This window comes from Pholcus phalangioides, unplaced genomic scaffold (assembly GCF_987345545.1).
Source record: "Pholcus phalangioides strain wild (caught in Gottingen) unplaced genomic scaffold, Ppha-v1.0 ptg000024l_1, whole genome shotgun sequence".
Classification (NCBI taxonomy): Eukaryota; Metazoa; Arthropoda; class Arachnida; order Araneae; family Pholcidae; genus Pholcus; species Pholcus phalangioides.
This window is the reverse complement of record NW_028301616.1, coordinates 32,024,120-32,040,262: the sequence shown is the minus strand read 5'-3', so window position 1 is coordinate 32,040,262 and position 16,143 is coordinate 32,024,120. Positions and strand designations below refer to the sequence as shown.

Below are 16,143 nucleotides of genomic sequence, written 5' to 3'. Positions count from 1 at the left end.
TAATTGGCCAAGTATATGTTTCTAAAGTCAATGGTTCTGGCCTTGGTATAGGCCTTCAGTCATGGGCGGAGATAGACTTGGAAGTCTGGGGGGCACGATGTTGTCAATTCATCCGTACATATATGCATTACATCAGTCTACTTCACCTCTGATGCTGGGGGGGGGGCAGTGCTCCCCCCGCCTCCCCCTTCTCCGCCCATGCGTTCAGTATAGGCTTTGGGCCAACAATATTGAATAAATAAATAATAAGTAATGGTTGAAGAGAGATAGCTACTGTGCAAACAATTTGGGACGGTCTGTATATACTATACTATAGTCGACCCTCGATATAGCGACCTTCTTCGTTCCATCGCAAACGGACGTTATATTGGGAAAGTCGTTATATCGAAAGTAAAACATATGATTATGTCCTAGCAAGTCGTTGTAATGGAATGATCTCTATGACGTGGGGTGGTTATAACGAGCGTTGACTTTAAACGGTACTGTATAAATTTCAACCGTATAAAACAACAGGAAGAGAATCAGGGCCAGGGAACAAAATTTTTGTTATAAGTTGGTTTGTGATAGTCAGACTGGGTAAGACCAAGGCCCGATTTCCGCATGGGCGAGTTGGGCATTTGCCCAGAGTCTCCCTCTTCTCCTTCCATGTTTTAATAGATACATTTATTTTGGCTCTACAACACTTACGAATACAAACAAAAAAAGTAATGACATATAACAGTGGGATCTCTATATAACAATGTTCTGAGGACCAAGAAAAAATATCGTTGTGGAAGGGATCCTTATATCGAGAGGTGGTTATTTAACATTAGACTATAGCTATTTTCAAACAAGACTTGAGAAACTTGTAAAGGGGGATTTACAGTGAGGTTTCACTGTATATTCCACTGAGCTATAAGTAAACTGGAGTGAAGACTCCCTATACAATAACACAGACGTGCGTGAGCCGACGTGGAGAAATACGAAAGTGGGCGTGGGGGAGCGAAATAGGCAAAACATTCTTTATTTCAGCATGTAAACAATGGGGGAACATCGATCTTCAGTATTTTTTTTCAGTTGTTTTAATATTATTTCATTAGTATAGTTCATCTACATGTACACAAATGGTGACATCGTGTTCTGCCTATAATTGCACCAACCGGGGGGGGGGGGGGGGAAATTGAAGGAAGATAGAAGTAAACTTCGGTTTCATAGGTAAGTGCGCGTGGTTTTATATTAAAAGATGCATTGATTTTTATACTAAATTGTAAAATTAAATGCATGTAGTTCTCATTTCCTATTCAATTTCTGTTTGATGAGAATTAATTTAAAATAACAAATTAATTTCACATGAATTTTAAACCTCATAACCATTTTTTTTAATCGTGTGGAAATTGCTTATTACTATTTGGTTAAGAATTTTTATGACAGAAAAACTTACGAAATATGCTTCATTAAAAATTGCTTTCCATAATCCTTTGTAAATTAAAGGAACGAAGGACCGAAACTTTTTTATTTCTGGTAAAAATAATTTTGGGAAAATAATGTGAGAATGAGAAGTGGTAAAATGCAATTAATATTATTTACATAATCAGTTTTTGCTTAAATATTAAAAGCAAAATATGTAAAATCATAAATGTATCATAATCATAAAAGTTTTATAATTATGTTTATATCCAATTACATTATCAATGTATTATAATTAATCAAACAGTTATCATTGTTAAGCTACTATTACGAACAATGATGCTATTGCTTTTTCTTGAAGCCTGGTTAATGAATACACTTTTTCAAAAATAAAGGTTTCTTCGAAACCCTGAAGTTCTTAAACAATTCATGGAAGCTGTGAAAAGAAAGTCTTGGCATCTAACTAAAGCATCTGTTCTTTGTGCTGAGCATTTCACAGCTCTGACATCTACAAGTCCTCAACGTTATTTGAAAGATGATGCTGTTCCGGTTATGCATTGTAAATTATTTCATAACGTATATATATAAGTGCTCTTGTGCATTGCGATTTTAATATCCCAAATTATGCTTGCTCTGTGGACCTGTTTGTAAATTGTTTATTTAAAAACTTGTATGTGTACATTGTTGTATGTATAATGTTTGAAAAAAATATATTAAGAACCTTTTTTTATCTCTAATTTTTATCTCATTTCTTGCATTGAAAGTTGTTTTTTCAGCAGTTAATTTACGGAAATATTCATTGCTACGAATTTTCGAAGTGGAAGCTTTCAATAAAATGCTAAACATAATGTTAGAAATGTATGTTTTTGTGGTTTTTTATAAAAAAAATAGTTCCTCTTAAGTTTTTGAAAAAAAGGTATTTTTCTTGTACGAAAGTGATTATTCAGGTTTATAAAAAAAATTAAGATAAAGAATGCATAATTATTGGCTGAAAAGTGAAAAAAAAAAACGGAATTTACAGGTCTCGTATTTGTAATTGTCCCATTGCATTAACATGGCCAGGAAATGTTTTGCCTATCTCGCTCCAAAAGGGTGTGATGAGGTCGCATCGGCTCGCGCAGTCCTCACTCCACTTTCCTTATAGCTCAGTGGTATATTCATTGACTAACGAAACGTTTTTGACCGTAGGTGTTTTAACATAGAAACAGTTTATAATATTGCGTTCAGCAAATCAAAAGTGTTGCATTTTCGGGCATAAAACAGTGGAATATTTGGCTCAGATAAGATCGCAAAAATCATTCGCGTGAAGGCTATCTTATCTGCAGATCTGTTGTTTTTGTTATAACTGATTAATCTCTGTTAATAAATTTTAGTGATAAGGTACATGAAGGATGAAAGTTCAGCCCTAAAATAGGGACAGACGCAACATAGACGCTGTGTAGACGCTGTGTAGACGCAACATAGACTTTCTGTTGTGGGATTTTGCATAGCTGCTAGTGTATATATATGTAAGTTCGCAATTTTTGTTTGTTGTATATCTAAAGCATAGTTTCCCAACCTTTTTTGTCCCATCGCCCCCTTCTTCAGAAATGTTTTTCTCATATCACCCCCAACGCAATCTAACCCATAGGATCCTATGTTATACCCGTATCTTCTACCGCCCCCTGAAACATTCCATCGTCCACCAGGGGGCGTTAACGCCCACGTTGGGAATCACTGGTCTAAAGCAAGGGTCTTCAATGCATGGCCAGCGGGCCACATTTGGCCCTGTGAGCTTTTTTTTTTCGTGGCCCGTCGATCATTTTCAGAAAATGGTTGAAAGCATTGAAAAACGGTTTTTTCTAGAATTTATGAAAGAAATAATTCTAGAAAAATTGAAAATAAATCCAGAATCAACAAAAATTCAGAATTCCTAAAAGAAATAATTTAAAAATTTTTGAAAATAAAATATTTTCAGAATCTCAGTGAAAAAAATAAATTTCAGAATCAGTGAAAAAAATTAACTTTTTAATCGACGAGAGAAATAATTTCGTAATTTCTGAAAGAAAAGAAATGATTATACAGTAATAAATATGATACTCATTATTGAAAGAAATGATTTCAAGATGATTTCGTAATTTCCGATAAAAAATCATTTCACAATGAATAAAAGAATAATTGAATAATTATTGTAAGAAATGATTTCAAGATATATTGAAAAGGGAAATAATTAGGGAGTGTTGCTCTTCCCCTCACAGTGGCTTCATGATTTCAAAAAGGAGGACCGCCACGGACGAAAAATTTAGATTTACGCGTCTTGTTGAGATAAACCGCAACTAGTATAGTCGGACCCACTTATAACGAAACCGGAATAAACAGCAGCAATATCCGTTATACGCGAACGTCGTTGTATCCGTGCAGAGGGGTCTTCAACGCATGGACCGCATGTCACATGTGGCCCTCGAAGCTTTTTGCAGCGGCCCACCAACGAAAAAGCTTACATGGTAGCGCAATTCATAGACACGTTTGTAAAAATCTCAATGAAGAAATAATTTTCAGAATTTTAGGAAGAAATTATTTTAAAATTAATGAGAAATTATTTCCGGTTTATATTAAAAAAATGGTTTCATAATTAGTGAATTTCTTTTTCTATATATATAAATTATTGAAAAAATATTTTATAGTTATTGAAAAAAACGTATTTCATAATTATTGAGCGGAATTCAGAATTGGTGGAAAAAAATATTTTGCAATTTATAATAATTCATAATTAAGGGAAAATTCCAGAGTTATTGCAGATTAATATACAATGAAAAAAAACGATTTTAGAATACATGAAAATTCATATTATAAGAAAAAATTATATGAGAATTAATGAGATTTATATTTAAAAAAAAAACAACAACAAAATTTGGGAATCAGTGCGATTTATTTTCAATGTAAAAGTAATTTTAGCAATAAATAAAAATTCATATTTAATGGGGAAAAAATTGTATCGAAATTAATGACATCCTCCAACAATGAATGTCGAGTTTTCAACTTTGAAAAGGCATTTTAAATTAATCGATTGAATCAGCATTTAAAGGACTTTTTTTTCGAATATTCTCTTTTTTTTGCAACTTTTTGTTAATTTCCGGTAATCTTGGAAGAAGGGGGTTTGGGGATTTTAAATCCCGTATTCCTCCTCCGCATGTCTCTTAGGATTTTACAAACAGGCTGGGAATCACTGCTCTAATGTCTTCGATATCATTCAGTTATAGGATCCGCCACGTCGACCAAGATGAAGACGTTTGAAACTGTGAGGAATTTTTGGCTGTTTCTATGTCTCTCGTTGGTGATCCGGAGCAGTGTCTGCGAATGCAAGAAATATGAAGACGAGTCACTGTACTTCAAAGCTGCTGTGTTCGAACATAGTCGTCTCGGCAATGTCCTGAAGAACCAGCCTTCAGAAATCATCCGTATGAATTTGGAAGTGTATGAGAGAGCTACTAGAGCGGCCAAAAAACAGGTACAACATGACGTTTCTACACTGAGTTGTCACTTTATTATTATCACCTGACTATTTTAAGTAAATGATCTATGACGCCCCTCTGTTCTTTCATTTCGGGCATGTAAACATATTACTTGAACTCTCCAGTGCAGATAGTCATGAACGTTTTTAGGGGTCCGACAAAAAATTAAAAAGAAAAAAAATTTTTTGTGATCAATCCTGTATCATAAAATGCTACAAATGGTTTGTTTCACAAAATATTTTACTTGTTTTGTGCAATACTTGTATGCATTTTCGGGAAAACAGTACGTATATTCACCGAGATATATAAATGGTTTTTTTTTTTCAAATAAAAATTCCAATTTTCCATCGTATGTTTTTGCTTATGATATGCAAAATTTTCAACCAATTTTTACGAATCTTACAGAGAATTTGACACTATACGTGAGACACAATGAAAAGAAATTTAAAATGTAACAATTCAGTATTCGGCGAGACATCAGAATTTTAAGTAAATTATTTTTTTTGATTACTCATGCGCAGGAAGGAAAGATCGATTTTGTTTTCTCATAATGTGGTTGCCAGATACATAGTGCAACTTATATACAAATTCCAGTTGAACGTCGTGAAAATTCAGAAAGATATTTATGATATCATGAGCTGTAATTTAAGTTACATGCTGAAAGTGGCTGTAATTCAAGTTACATGCTGAAAGTGGCTGTAATTCAAGTTACATGCTGAAAGTGGCTGTAATTCAAGTTACATGCTGAAAGTGGCTGTAATTCAAGTTACATGCTGAAAGTGGCTGTAAGTTATTTTATGTTTGATTATCTCGAGAATAAGCCCATAGCTTTATGCGAATGAGCGAAGACGCGTGTCTGATGCTATATAAGAGAAATGCTTGAGCATAACACACGTGCATGATGCCGAAATAAAAAAAAAAACCTGATGGAAACTGATCTTGTGTATAGTTAATGCATATGTATATAATAGAATTGAAATGGTATTGTGTTTGCCAACGCTGAAAACGGTTTTATGGCTTGACTTTGGACGGATCATTTGGATCTCTTGGATGTTTATCATGGATATCTGCATTTATTTACTTTCCTCACCTTGTTGTGTGTTTTTTTCCCCCTTTCAAGTTTTGTCTTTCCACTGTTTTGTAATTTTTGTGACAATAAATTAAAAAAAAAAAAACAACCAAAAACAAATGACAGAAAGTAATCAAAATATCAATTTTTTGGAAAATCCCTCATCATCCCGTTACTCAAAGCAAGTAACGCAAATTACAGCTCACTGTATCACCGATATATTTCGAAATTTTCACGACATTCAACTGGAGTTTTCATGTAAGTTGCATTGAGTATCTAGCAACCAAATTGTGAAAAAATATCGATATTTCCTTCGCATTCGTAATTACAAATCATTTACTTAATGTACTCATATCTAATCGAGTATTGAATTGTTGAATTTCTTTACAGCGTGTCTCATGTACGGTGTCAAATTTTCTTTAAGTTTCGTAAATATTGGTTGGAAACTCCGCATGTTATAAGCAAAAAAACATGCAATGGAAATTGGAATTTTCATTCTCAAAGTAAGCGAAGTATTCTTCAAAAGTTACAAATAATCTGCAGTTTTTTATGGTGCAGGGTTAATCAAAAACATTAATTTTTTTTTCGATCCTTTAACTCTCAGAGTGCGCCCATCATTCCCAGATGATGAGAGCGTGGTAGAGTCTGCTTCCATCATCCTGTGATGTCAAGAATATTTTTCAAGGTAAAATTAATCAAACGTGGGAGGGGGGGGGGTGTACGCCTATATTTTAGTTTTTTTTTTGTCTTTTAAATTTTTTATTATTATTTCCTCTTATTCTCTGACAGGTTTGCTTGTAGTGTATGGGACAGGTGTAAATTCAAGGATGACGTCACTCTCCACTATCATACGAAGGTTTTAACAACTGGTTGTTGCGAAGATATATTTTGGAAAGAAAGAAGATTCAACTGCCCCTGCGGGGAATCGAACCCACGCCCTAGATCACTAGACTACAGAGGCACCGAATCTCTCAATCTTTCCTTGGAGCTCGTGTACACTGAAAGGGACCGTACATGGACGGCCGGACCAGACTCAGGCCAAGCTCACAACATGATAGCGGAGAGTGACGTCATCCTTGTGTAAGTCGCTATCTGGTGGCAGCGTCAGCAGTTGTGAGCTTGGCCTGAGTCTGGTCCGGCCGTCCATGTACGGTCCCTTTCAGTGTACACGAGCTCCAAGGAAAGATTGAGAGATTCGGTGCCTCTGTAGTCTAGTGGCCTAGGGGCGTTCACCCGGCAAGTGAAAGGACGTGGGTTCGATTCCCCGCAGAGGCAGTTGAGTTTTCTCTCTTTCCGAAATATATCTTAGCAACATCCAGTTGATAAAAACCTTCGCAGGTGTAAATTGTTGTAATGATAGTGCCTGCCTGTGTCCCCCATCACTATTTTGCCGGCGATTATGGGTTCGTAGACAAATATTCTGTATTTTTATCACACCTTTTTTTTCGATTGTGTTCAATTCTGAATTTGATTGCCATCTATCAAAAAGAAAAAAAAAACTTATAAAAAAGGGGATTTTTTTGTGATGCAGTGAGAGAAACATTTTTTGACTATTCCCGTAGCCTAGGGGTTAAAAAAATTCATGACCGAACCTGCACTGGAAAGTGTGAGCTCAAGTACAATGTTTATACACATGCCCGAAATTACAAAAAAGTGTCACTCCATAGCGCATTTGCTTAAAACTGTCGGGCGGTCATAATAAAGTCGCACACTCAGTGTATAACTTCCTGTAGAAGGATTCGAGATGTTTTGTTCTTAAGGCTAAGTATATTTCGCTCTTTTCAGGATGTTGACTTGATTGTGTTTCCCGAGTACGGCCTGTTTCCAGAGCTCCCCAGGGCCAAAAACAAAGCGACTTTAGAGACGGTACCAGATCCGGTGGAGAAAGAATACAACCCTTGTTTGGAACGCTTCAATAGTACGATGCTTTACACTCTCAGCTGCATGGCCCGGAAGTACGACATAGTGATCGTCGCTAACATGGGAGATAAGCAGCCATGTAAGAGTGGCCACAACCGGGAATGTCCGGAAGATGGCGTTTTCTTATACAACGCGAACGTCGCTTTCAACAGGGACGGGGCAGTTCTGTCACGGTATCGAAAGGAGCACCTGTTCTTCGAACCCGCCATGGATGTACCGTCCGATCCCCAGTTCCCGGTATTCTTCACGGATTTCGGATCGTTCGCGATGTACATCTGCTTCGACAGCGTGTTCAAGCCGATGGCGGATATGGCCCGGAGATACAACGTGGATGCCATAGTGCTACCGACGGAGTGGATGGATATGCTACCACAACTCGACGCGGTCGTGTATTGGCAATCCTGGGCCGCAGGGAACAATATCACGCTACTTGTCGCCAACGGTCAGTACCCGTACCAAGGATCGGCGGGAAGTGGAATCTTCTCCGGGAATCTGGGACCTCTTCAGTACACTTATAATCCGGACGGCTTGTCCAAACTCGTCATCAGCAGGGTTCCCAGGAAGAGATTTCAGTTACCACCTTTTCCTAACCCGGATGCTGGTATCATGGTGGTAATGGAGAACGGTACAGTACCGTTCTACAAGGACGGAAAGGACGTCCCGGATTATTGCCTGCGCCGGATGAAAGGTGGTGGCCACCACTTGGGGTCAGACTACAGATGCACTCAAGAGGACTTGACAGCGTTTAGTTTCGTGAAGCTCACGAAGGACAGAGACTCGTTGAGCTTGTATAACAACGGCATGCACTGCAGCGTTGAGTATTCCGCTCACCTGCTCGGGAACGAGTCCTACTATTTGGGATTGAACAACGGGACCCACAACGTGTCCAATACGTACTTCTTCGCTCAGGAAATGTGTTTCGTGTTCCGTTGCGATGAAGGCACCGGCTCCAAATGCTCGGTGTTTCCCTTGAGATCGAAAACGGTGTTCGACAAGTTAGAGATTAGCGCTAACTTCACGACGAGTTTCGTCTACCCGACAGCAGTTCACAGCGGGATGAGGTTGATCCCGAAGAACCAATGGAGCTCTCAGGTGAAGAAGATTAGTGGCGGGTCATATTCGGGCCACATCCAGTATACCGGTGATGGCTCGAGCCCACTCTTGACACTCGGACTTTACGGAAGGGTTTATGACCGAGATCCTCCATATATTCATAAGAGAAGATCTTGATGTTGTATACGGAGCACTACCCCCTCAATTGTATTTCAAGTATCGTTCTTTTGCTGTAAAAATATCTGAATAATAAAAGTTTTGAATATTTCTGATTCACACGTGATTTTTTGTTGTAGAAAAAAAATCACCTTTTACTCACCTTTTTCACCTTTTGCTCACTAAAGCCCCGTCCACATGTGCAAGATTGGGGGGTCGCTTTGGTGATAATTACCGGCATGACAACTTTTTTCCCCTCGTAGGGAAGAAAAAGGTGGGAGAGAAGCTCATCAAAAAAAGCCCATCTTTCTTGGGGTGGATTGGAGGTCGACACCGACCTTCTCTCCCATAATCCTTTGCGCCGCGAAAACTGCTATAAGCTCCTTCGTCAACCATCTTGAATCAATCACTTCCGTTCAACCTACGTAACCAGTGACGACTTCCGGAAAGAAGAGGGGGGATTACCGACATAAACTTAACGTCGTTCCGCAAATTATTTCCACGAATTACTTTTTCTCGCTAGTCCGCAAATTATTTTCTTATCTACTCTTTCAGCTGGTCCTCAATTGATTCTTACTCCTCCGGATCTGGTCCTCAGCTGGTCCTGTCATTCATTTATTTTGGCCGGTCTGCAAATTGTTCCTCTCATTGTGGACCGATATTTTTTTATCGGTCCACAAACCTTTTTTTGCTTGTCCTCAAATTATTTCTCCAATTGATTTACTATTTTTTGTCGGTCTGCAAATCATTTCTGCAAATTAATTATTTTTGCCGTTGTCCGTAAAATATTTCTTTCATTTATTGTTATTTCGGTTCTGAAATCATTTTTCCCTTTTATTTATATTCTGTCAGTCCGCAAATTGTTCCCGCATTCAGCCGGGCAACAATTTATTTCTCCCATTTATTTTTTTTGACCGGTCCGCAAATATTTTTCTCCCATTTAATGTTTTTTTGTTTCTCAAATTATTTCTTCTAACTGTTCATTTTTAGCCGGTCCGCAAATAATTTCTTCCGTTTATTTATTTTTGCCGTCCTCAAATTATTTCTCCAATTTATTAATTTTTTGACAATCCGCAAATTATTTCTATCATTAATTTTTTGCCGGTCAGTAAATCATTTCTTTCATTTGCTTATTTTTTGCCGGTCTGCAAGTTCTTTCTCTAACCCATTAACTTTTTGTCACTTCACAAATTATTTCTCACATTTATTTCTTTGTCGGTCCGCAAATCATTTCTGCCATAAATTTATTTTTTGTTGGTCCACGAACTTTTTGCCATTCATTCTTTTTTTTTTTGTTTCTCAAATTATTTCTGCCCATTGTTCATTTTTAGCCGGTCCGCAAAGTAATTCTCCCATTTTCACCGGTCCGCCAGCTGTAAAAATGCTGAAGACCACTGTAATAAACCATGTGAGAATGCTAGTGCCTAAATTTCCACTCACGATCGGCACAATGAAAACAAACACATAATTTTAAGATTGATTTCGAGAGTCAGCATTATGCTGGTTTTATTCGCCATAATTATTAATTAATTAAATTTGGAAACAATCATCAGCATCATTCTATCACAGGGGGTTCTTAACCTTTCGTGTTCGACGAACCTTTTTTGTTAGTAAGACGAAGGCCAGAGTCAGTAAGATAAAAAACCAGGGAACCCCTTCACACAGAATAACATTCATCACCTTATAATGGAGAACAATAAGTTTATTGTTATCTCATCCAAGATCACGGACACCTTGAAATCTCTCCAAGGACCCCTGGTTTAGTGGTTAACCGCATTCATGTACAACAATTTTTTTCATTACTAAGTATTGGTGGAGAATATAATTTAAAGTGGATTCATGAACTATATTTTATTGGCACAGGGAGGGGGAAAGCAGGGGTCCACGGATCTTGTTGATACAAAGAGTCCGCGGAACACAAAAGGTATAAGAATAAGATTAAGCTTAAGTAATCTTGGAAGGTGCTGCGGGCCACTTAGGCGATGTGTCACTTAAGTCATCCGTAAATATGCTGCGCGCCGCTTAAATGATCTGGGACTGTACCGCTGGTCACTCAAGTGATCTGCGAGATGTGCCGAGAGTCCCTTTGGTGACCTGGAAATGTTCCGCGCGACACTTAAGTGATGTAGGAAATGCACCACGCGTCACTTAAATTATCTGTCAATTAGTTAACTTCTACAAAATTAGGTTTGAGATCGCGAGCCTCATCAGATGACACCGAGGGCCATGGGTTGAACATGTATGACTTGAATAATAGAAACTTCTGCGCACACATATATGAAGTTTGTGCACTTGCATGTACACATGAAACTTTGCGCTCATGCTGAATGAGCTGACGTGTTTTATTCTTCTACGCACGAGCAAAACCCGACTAAAAATGCCGGGTTACTAGACGGGTTGGACTAGCGCCCGGCCGGATTATCGATAGTCAACTGTATTTTTGTGAACGAAATATGGTCATGCTAGGTATTTATCGTGCTGTGGGCATTAATACTTTTCCACCGGAACACCTTTCGCGGGCTGGATCGAATTCCTTCGCTGGTAGATCATGTTTCGCTCGCGGACCGGAGGCTGTGATGACAGACTCATCAGTAATGACAGTCAAATCAACTGATACAGTTGATTTGAATCATGAAGGAGAAATGGATATTTGCAATGAGGAAAAAAAACCAGTCAGTAATTAATTTATTTATTAGAGACAGTCTGCAATCAACAAGATGGACGGTGTCTATGTAATGTACATTAAGTAATGACGGCAGGTTATTGTACGAGCATATAGACACTGACAGTACTTTTCCTGAAAGTAATGGAACGTGAATCACACTAATATGCGAATTTTCTCGAGGTCCTCGTCGCTGAGGAAGCCGATGATTCTGGGAATCACGTCCGCAGGCAGGACTCGTGTCTGGTCGTTCTCCAGCGACACCGTGAGCGATTCTTGCTGCGTGCCATCGCGTCTCACTCTCTCGATACGACCCATCATGATCACGCCATAGATGGGAAAGTTCTCGTTGATGAACTCGTAACCAGCCATCAGTTCGTTCGTGGGGTACCGTGCTTCCTGCACGTAGTCCTCCATGATACTCTGGTCGGATCCCCAGAGGAACTGGTACAGCGAAAACTCGTCGCCGGCGAAGAGATGCGTCTCTTTCATCTTGTCCACTTCGGCCTTGCAGCTGTCCCAGAACGACGAGTGGCCCGGGAAATGCTCCAGCTCCGAGGGTTTGGCAGCACTCCCACCACTGACGAGAACGGCGTTACGGATCATAATCTTGGCACCGCTTTCGCCCAGGGGGTTCGTCAGGCAACCGAGCAACGGAGTCTGTCCGAAAATGTTCTCAGTAGGGTGATTTTAGCGGTTTTGGTGCACAATAGGACTGCGCATTTGCTGCGCATCAAACAATAGGGCTCCCCACTTGCTGCGCATCAAACAATAGGGCTCCCCACTTGCTGCGCATCAAACAAATGGGTGCTTCGCACTTGTTGAGGCTCGCTAGATGGCGCTTCCTATGACGTCATTCCTAAATTATCGTTCTTGCCTATGATGTCATTCCCAAATTATCGTTTTTCAGGGGGGTCATTCCTAAATTAAACTTTATTTCCCAAGTGATGATTTTTTTCAGGGAACATTCCTAAATTAAACTTTTGAATTCATTTTCTGACTTAGAAAAAATTTGCTCCTAAATTAAACTTTATTTCCTGACTTGTTTTTTTTTTTTTGGAGGGATGCTCCTAAATTTTTTTTTTCCATCCCAAGTGATGAGATTATTTCAAAGAGGGGTCATTCCTAAATTAATCTTTTCTTCCACAAATTATTGTTTTTTTACTGACTTAGTTATTTTTCTAATGATTTTTTTTTTCATTCCTAAATTAAACTTTTGAATTCATTTTCTGACTTAGAAAAAATTTGCTCCTAAATTAAACTTTATTTTCTGACTTGGTTTTTTTTTTTTTCTCAACACCCTGGGAAATTTAAAGTTCATTACCGTTCTTTCAACTCTTTCCCAAATTATCGTTTATTTTCTGACTTCCCAAGTGATGAGATTATTTCAAAGAGGGGTCATTCCTAAATTAAACTTTATTTTCTGACTTTGTTATTTTTTGGAGGGATGCATTTTCTAACTTAATTTTTTTCTATCCCAAGATTTTCCCATAACGTCACTTCGAAGATATCACCAAAGAGAAGGATCTTTCCCAAATTATCGTTTAATTTCAGACTTTTTTTTTTTTTCTAACTTGGGGATCTTTCCTACATTAAACTTTATTTTCTGATGATTTTTTCATTCCTAAATTAAACTTTATTTTCTAAACTAAACAAAGATGAATCGTTTCATTAATTTTAAAATAAAATTTTTTTCAAGTCACAAATAAACTTTTGTATGTCCAAGCTGAAAAGTAAAAATAAACCAAAGGAGCAATAAAATACAAAGTCATTTTATATGATTTTCATTTATTTCAAATAAATTTCTTCTATCTTAGATTTCAAAACATCAAAATCAATCGCATTAAAACATTTTTCCGCTACATCGTAATTTTCCGCCAGAGTTTTAGCGACTTCGCGAAAGTCAATCAGGGTTAAAGCATGATCAAAATATTTATAAAACATTAAATTATCATTCAACTGCAGACATTCATGACCCAACTGATTAGCATATCCCATGGAACACCCATGGCAGTCAACAATTTTTTCGATGCTAGCAAAAAGTTTTTCACTCACCAATTTAGCCAAAATGTCGGTGATATCCATAGAACTCGTTCCTTTAGTTTGGTTTTCGCGCACACACACTTTCAGATAGTCCAAGCAGAGCGTTTTCTGCACGAGCTCACTGATCACGGTATGAAGTGGTTTATCATCCTCGCTCCAGAAGAGTGCCTCGATTGCCTGGAAAGTCATTTTGAGGGGGTTTTCGGAGCACTTGAAAATTTTGTTGTCCCCGCGATGTAGAGTTTGAATTAGCACATCATCACCGCTGTAGTCCACGATCAGGTTCTCCGACACTAGGAAAGTTCTATCAACGCGTTGCAGCATAGTACGACGAGAGAATTCGGTTCTCAAACATTCCCACACGTACGGCGAAAGAGTCACTCCATTTTTAGCTGGGTGCATGAGTCCATCGCGTTCGAAAAATTCTCGAATATGTACGCGCACTTCACCACTGAAGATCACGACGCTGACGAAAAAGTTCTCCTTCACGTGAAAGATGTTGGGAGGCGGCGCTTCCTTATTGAATCCACTGCTGCGAGATCTCTTAGCCGATGGTGGTTGAGTGTTCGGTGATGGGCGCTTGTTACTCGAAACCATTTTCCGGAACGTCAGGCTGAGTCGGACGTCTTTTACTTTTGGGTCTTTAGGTATCGCGTGACGCCACAGCTGGTTGGTTGGAGGTAGCATCGTCAGCAGGCTGTTGTGTTCCAGGATTCGGTCCACGGATTGGTGCCCCCGTCGAGAGAACACGAGCTTTCTTTCAGCGCCCAGGGAGAGGCAAGCGATGGGGTAATCTTTGACGAGCTGTGATTCGTCATCGGAATGCGGGGAGATGCTCTTGGTTCCATCAGAGTATCGGTTGACGACAACAAAGTTGTAGTCATGGCCTGAGATGCTCTCGACCACGGCTTTCAAATCCAAGAGGAGAGGTGTCCACGGTTGGGCCTGGAGGGTCATTCCGGAAAAGGTGTAGTGTAGGCCAGCGTCACCATACCCAGCATGCTGTCTGGGCATCGGATAAGTCTTGTCGCCAAACTTGAAGACGCATTCCTCTGCTGGACGGTACACGATTTCAGATTCGAGCTGGTGTAGTATCGCAACGGAAGTATCCAGTACGTTCCGAGCGTATTCATAGCGGAGGCTTTCCATCTGTCTAAATGAAAACAACGCATACAGTCTCTCTCCGCAACTCTCAAGATGAAAAAAAAAAAAATTGCGAAATATATATTTTAACAGAAGTTTTTTTTTTTTTTAAGTTTTTTAAATTTTTATTATTATTATTATTTTACAAAATTAAATTTTTATGCATCTAACCATTCAGCGCATGCTACGACCTTGCTTCTTGCGCAATGCCCTTTTTGCAGAGGGTGAAACCCGCAAGAAGTCAAGGATTTTGGGAAGTTTAAGACTTTCACTGTCTCCAGGTTGAATCGTTGCTCTAGAAATTTTTTTTTTTGCCTGCAGTTCACATAAATGCAACTATATCTGTTATTAACAGTGGTGAGATGAATTTTCATTAAATTATAATCGAAAAGCCCTTCCCCCCATCTAATATTAAGAAGATTTCTGCTAACCCAGAGCATTTGTGGGAAATCTTCTTCGGATAGCTCCTTGCTAGAGAATGGCGGCTTGTAGAGAGAGTGATATACTCTCCCTGTGCTTAAATCAAAGCAAGCCATTTCCTTAACAACATATATCCCACTTTTAAGCAAGAATCCCTCAAAATCTAACACGCAAGAAGCCATAGAAAAAAAAAATCTTACCAAGTTGCGGAGAGAGAAGTGTATCCAAGCGAGCGAGAGAACTAAGTTAAGGAATTGTGTCTGTCCCGCAGTTTATATACTGCAGTTGCAGTTGATAAGCATAAGTATAGGAATATACTGTGAATCTCAAAGTGCACCCAGTAGCATCACTATCTCATTCACGTGAATCACTAATACAATATATTCATGTGAGCATGCATCACTGATACAGTACCAATATCTAATGATACACTATCCAATGTTACATGAATCACTGATAATGATGTGAGTAGCATCACTATCTCATTCACGTGAATCACTGATACAATATATTCATGTGAGCATGCATCACTGATACAGTACCAATATCTAACGATACACTATCCAATGTTACATAAATCACTGATAATGATATTGACGTGAGTATGCATCACTCGCGTTGCTTCGATTATTCTGCACGCGACACTGATAACTATATGAGTACTGTCTGCCCGAGTAATGACGCATAGCACACGAGACTCGTTATCGCTTCCTAACCCTTTATCTCATTAAAAGTATCATCTTCTTTGCAGATCCTCTCACTTCGTTTTTGAGTTTTGTCCAGACAGCATCAAGTTTTTT

General features: G+C 38.7%; 2 protein-coding genes across 2 annotated transcripts; one reads left to right on the top strand and one right to left on the bottom strand.

Moving 5' to 3' along the window:
- Positions 1-2,525: 2,525 nt before the first annotated feature.
- LOC149069237 (biotinidase-like) lies at positions 2,526-9,191 on the top strand. The gene is made up of 3 exons (XM_089251174.1): positions 2,526-2,894; positions 4,620-4,873; positions 7,732-9,191. The coding sequence occupies exons 2-3, from the start codon at positions 4,646-4,648 to the stop codon at positions 9,094-9,096; spliced, it is 1,593 nt and encodes a 530-aa protein (XP_089107300.1). The 5' UTR covers positions 2,526-2,894; positions 4,620-4,645; the 3' UTR covers positions 9,097-9,191.
- Positions 9,192-13,450: 4,259 nt separating this feature from the next.
- LOC149069236 (uncharacterized) lies at positions 13,451-15,636 on the bottom strand. Its single transcript, XM_089251011.1, has 2 exons — positions 15,544-15,636; positions 13,451-14,933 (listed from the first exon to the last, which is right to left on the bottom strand). The coding sequence occupies exon 2, from the start codon at positions 14,927-14,929 to the stop codon at positions 13,526-13,528; it is 1,404 nt and encodes a 467-aa protein (XP_089107137.1). The 5' UTR covers positions 14,930-14,933; positions 15,544-15,636; the 3' UTR covers positions 13,451-13,525.
- Positions 15,637-16,143: the final 507 nt, after the last annotated feature.

Bases quoted from the DNA above. Each gene is read 5' to 3' on its own strand.
- LOC149069237 (XM_089251174.1), top strand. From the start codon at position 4,646: ATGAAGACGTTTGAAACTGTGAGGAATTTTTGGCTGTTTCTATGTCTC. The intron at 4,874-7,731 runs GTACAACATGAC...CGCTCTTTTCAG, and splicing joins CTAGAGCGGCCAAAAAACAG to GATGTTGACTTGATTGTGTT.
- LOC149069236 (XM_089251011.1), bottom strand. From the start codon at position 14,929: ATGGAAAGCCTCCGCTATGAATACGCTCGGAACGTACTGGATACTTCC.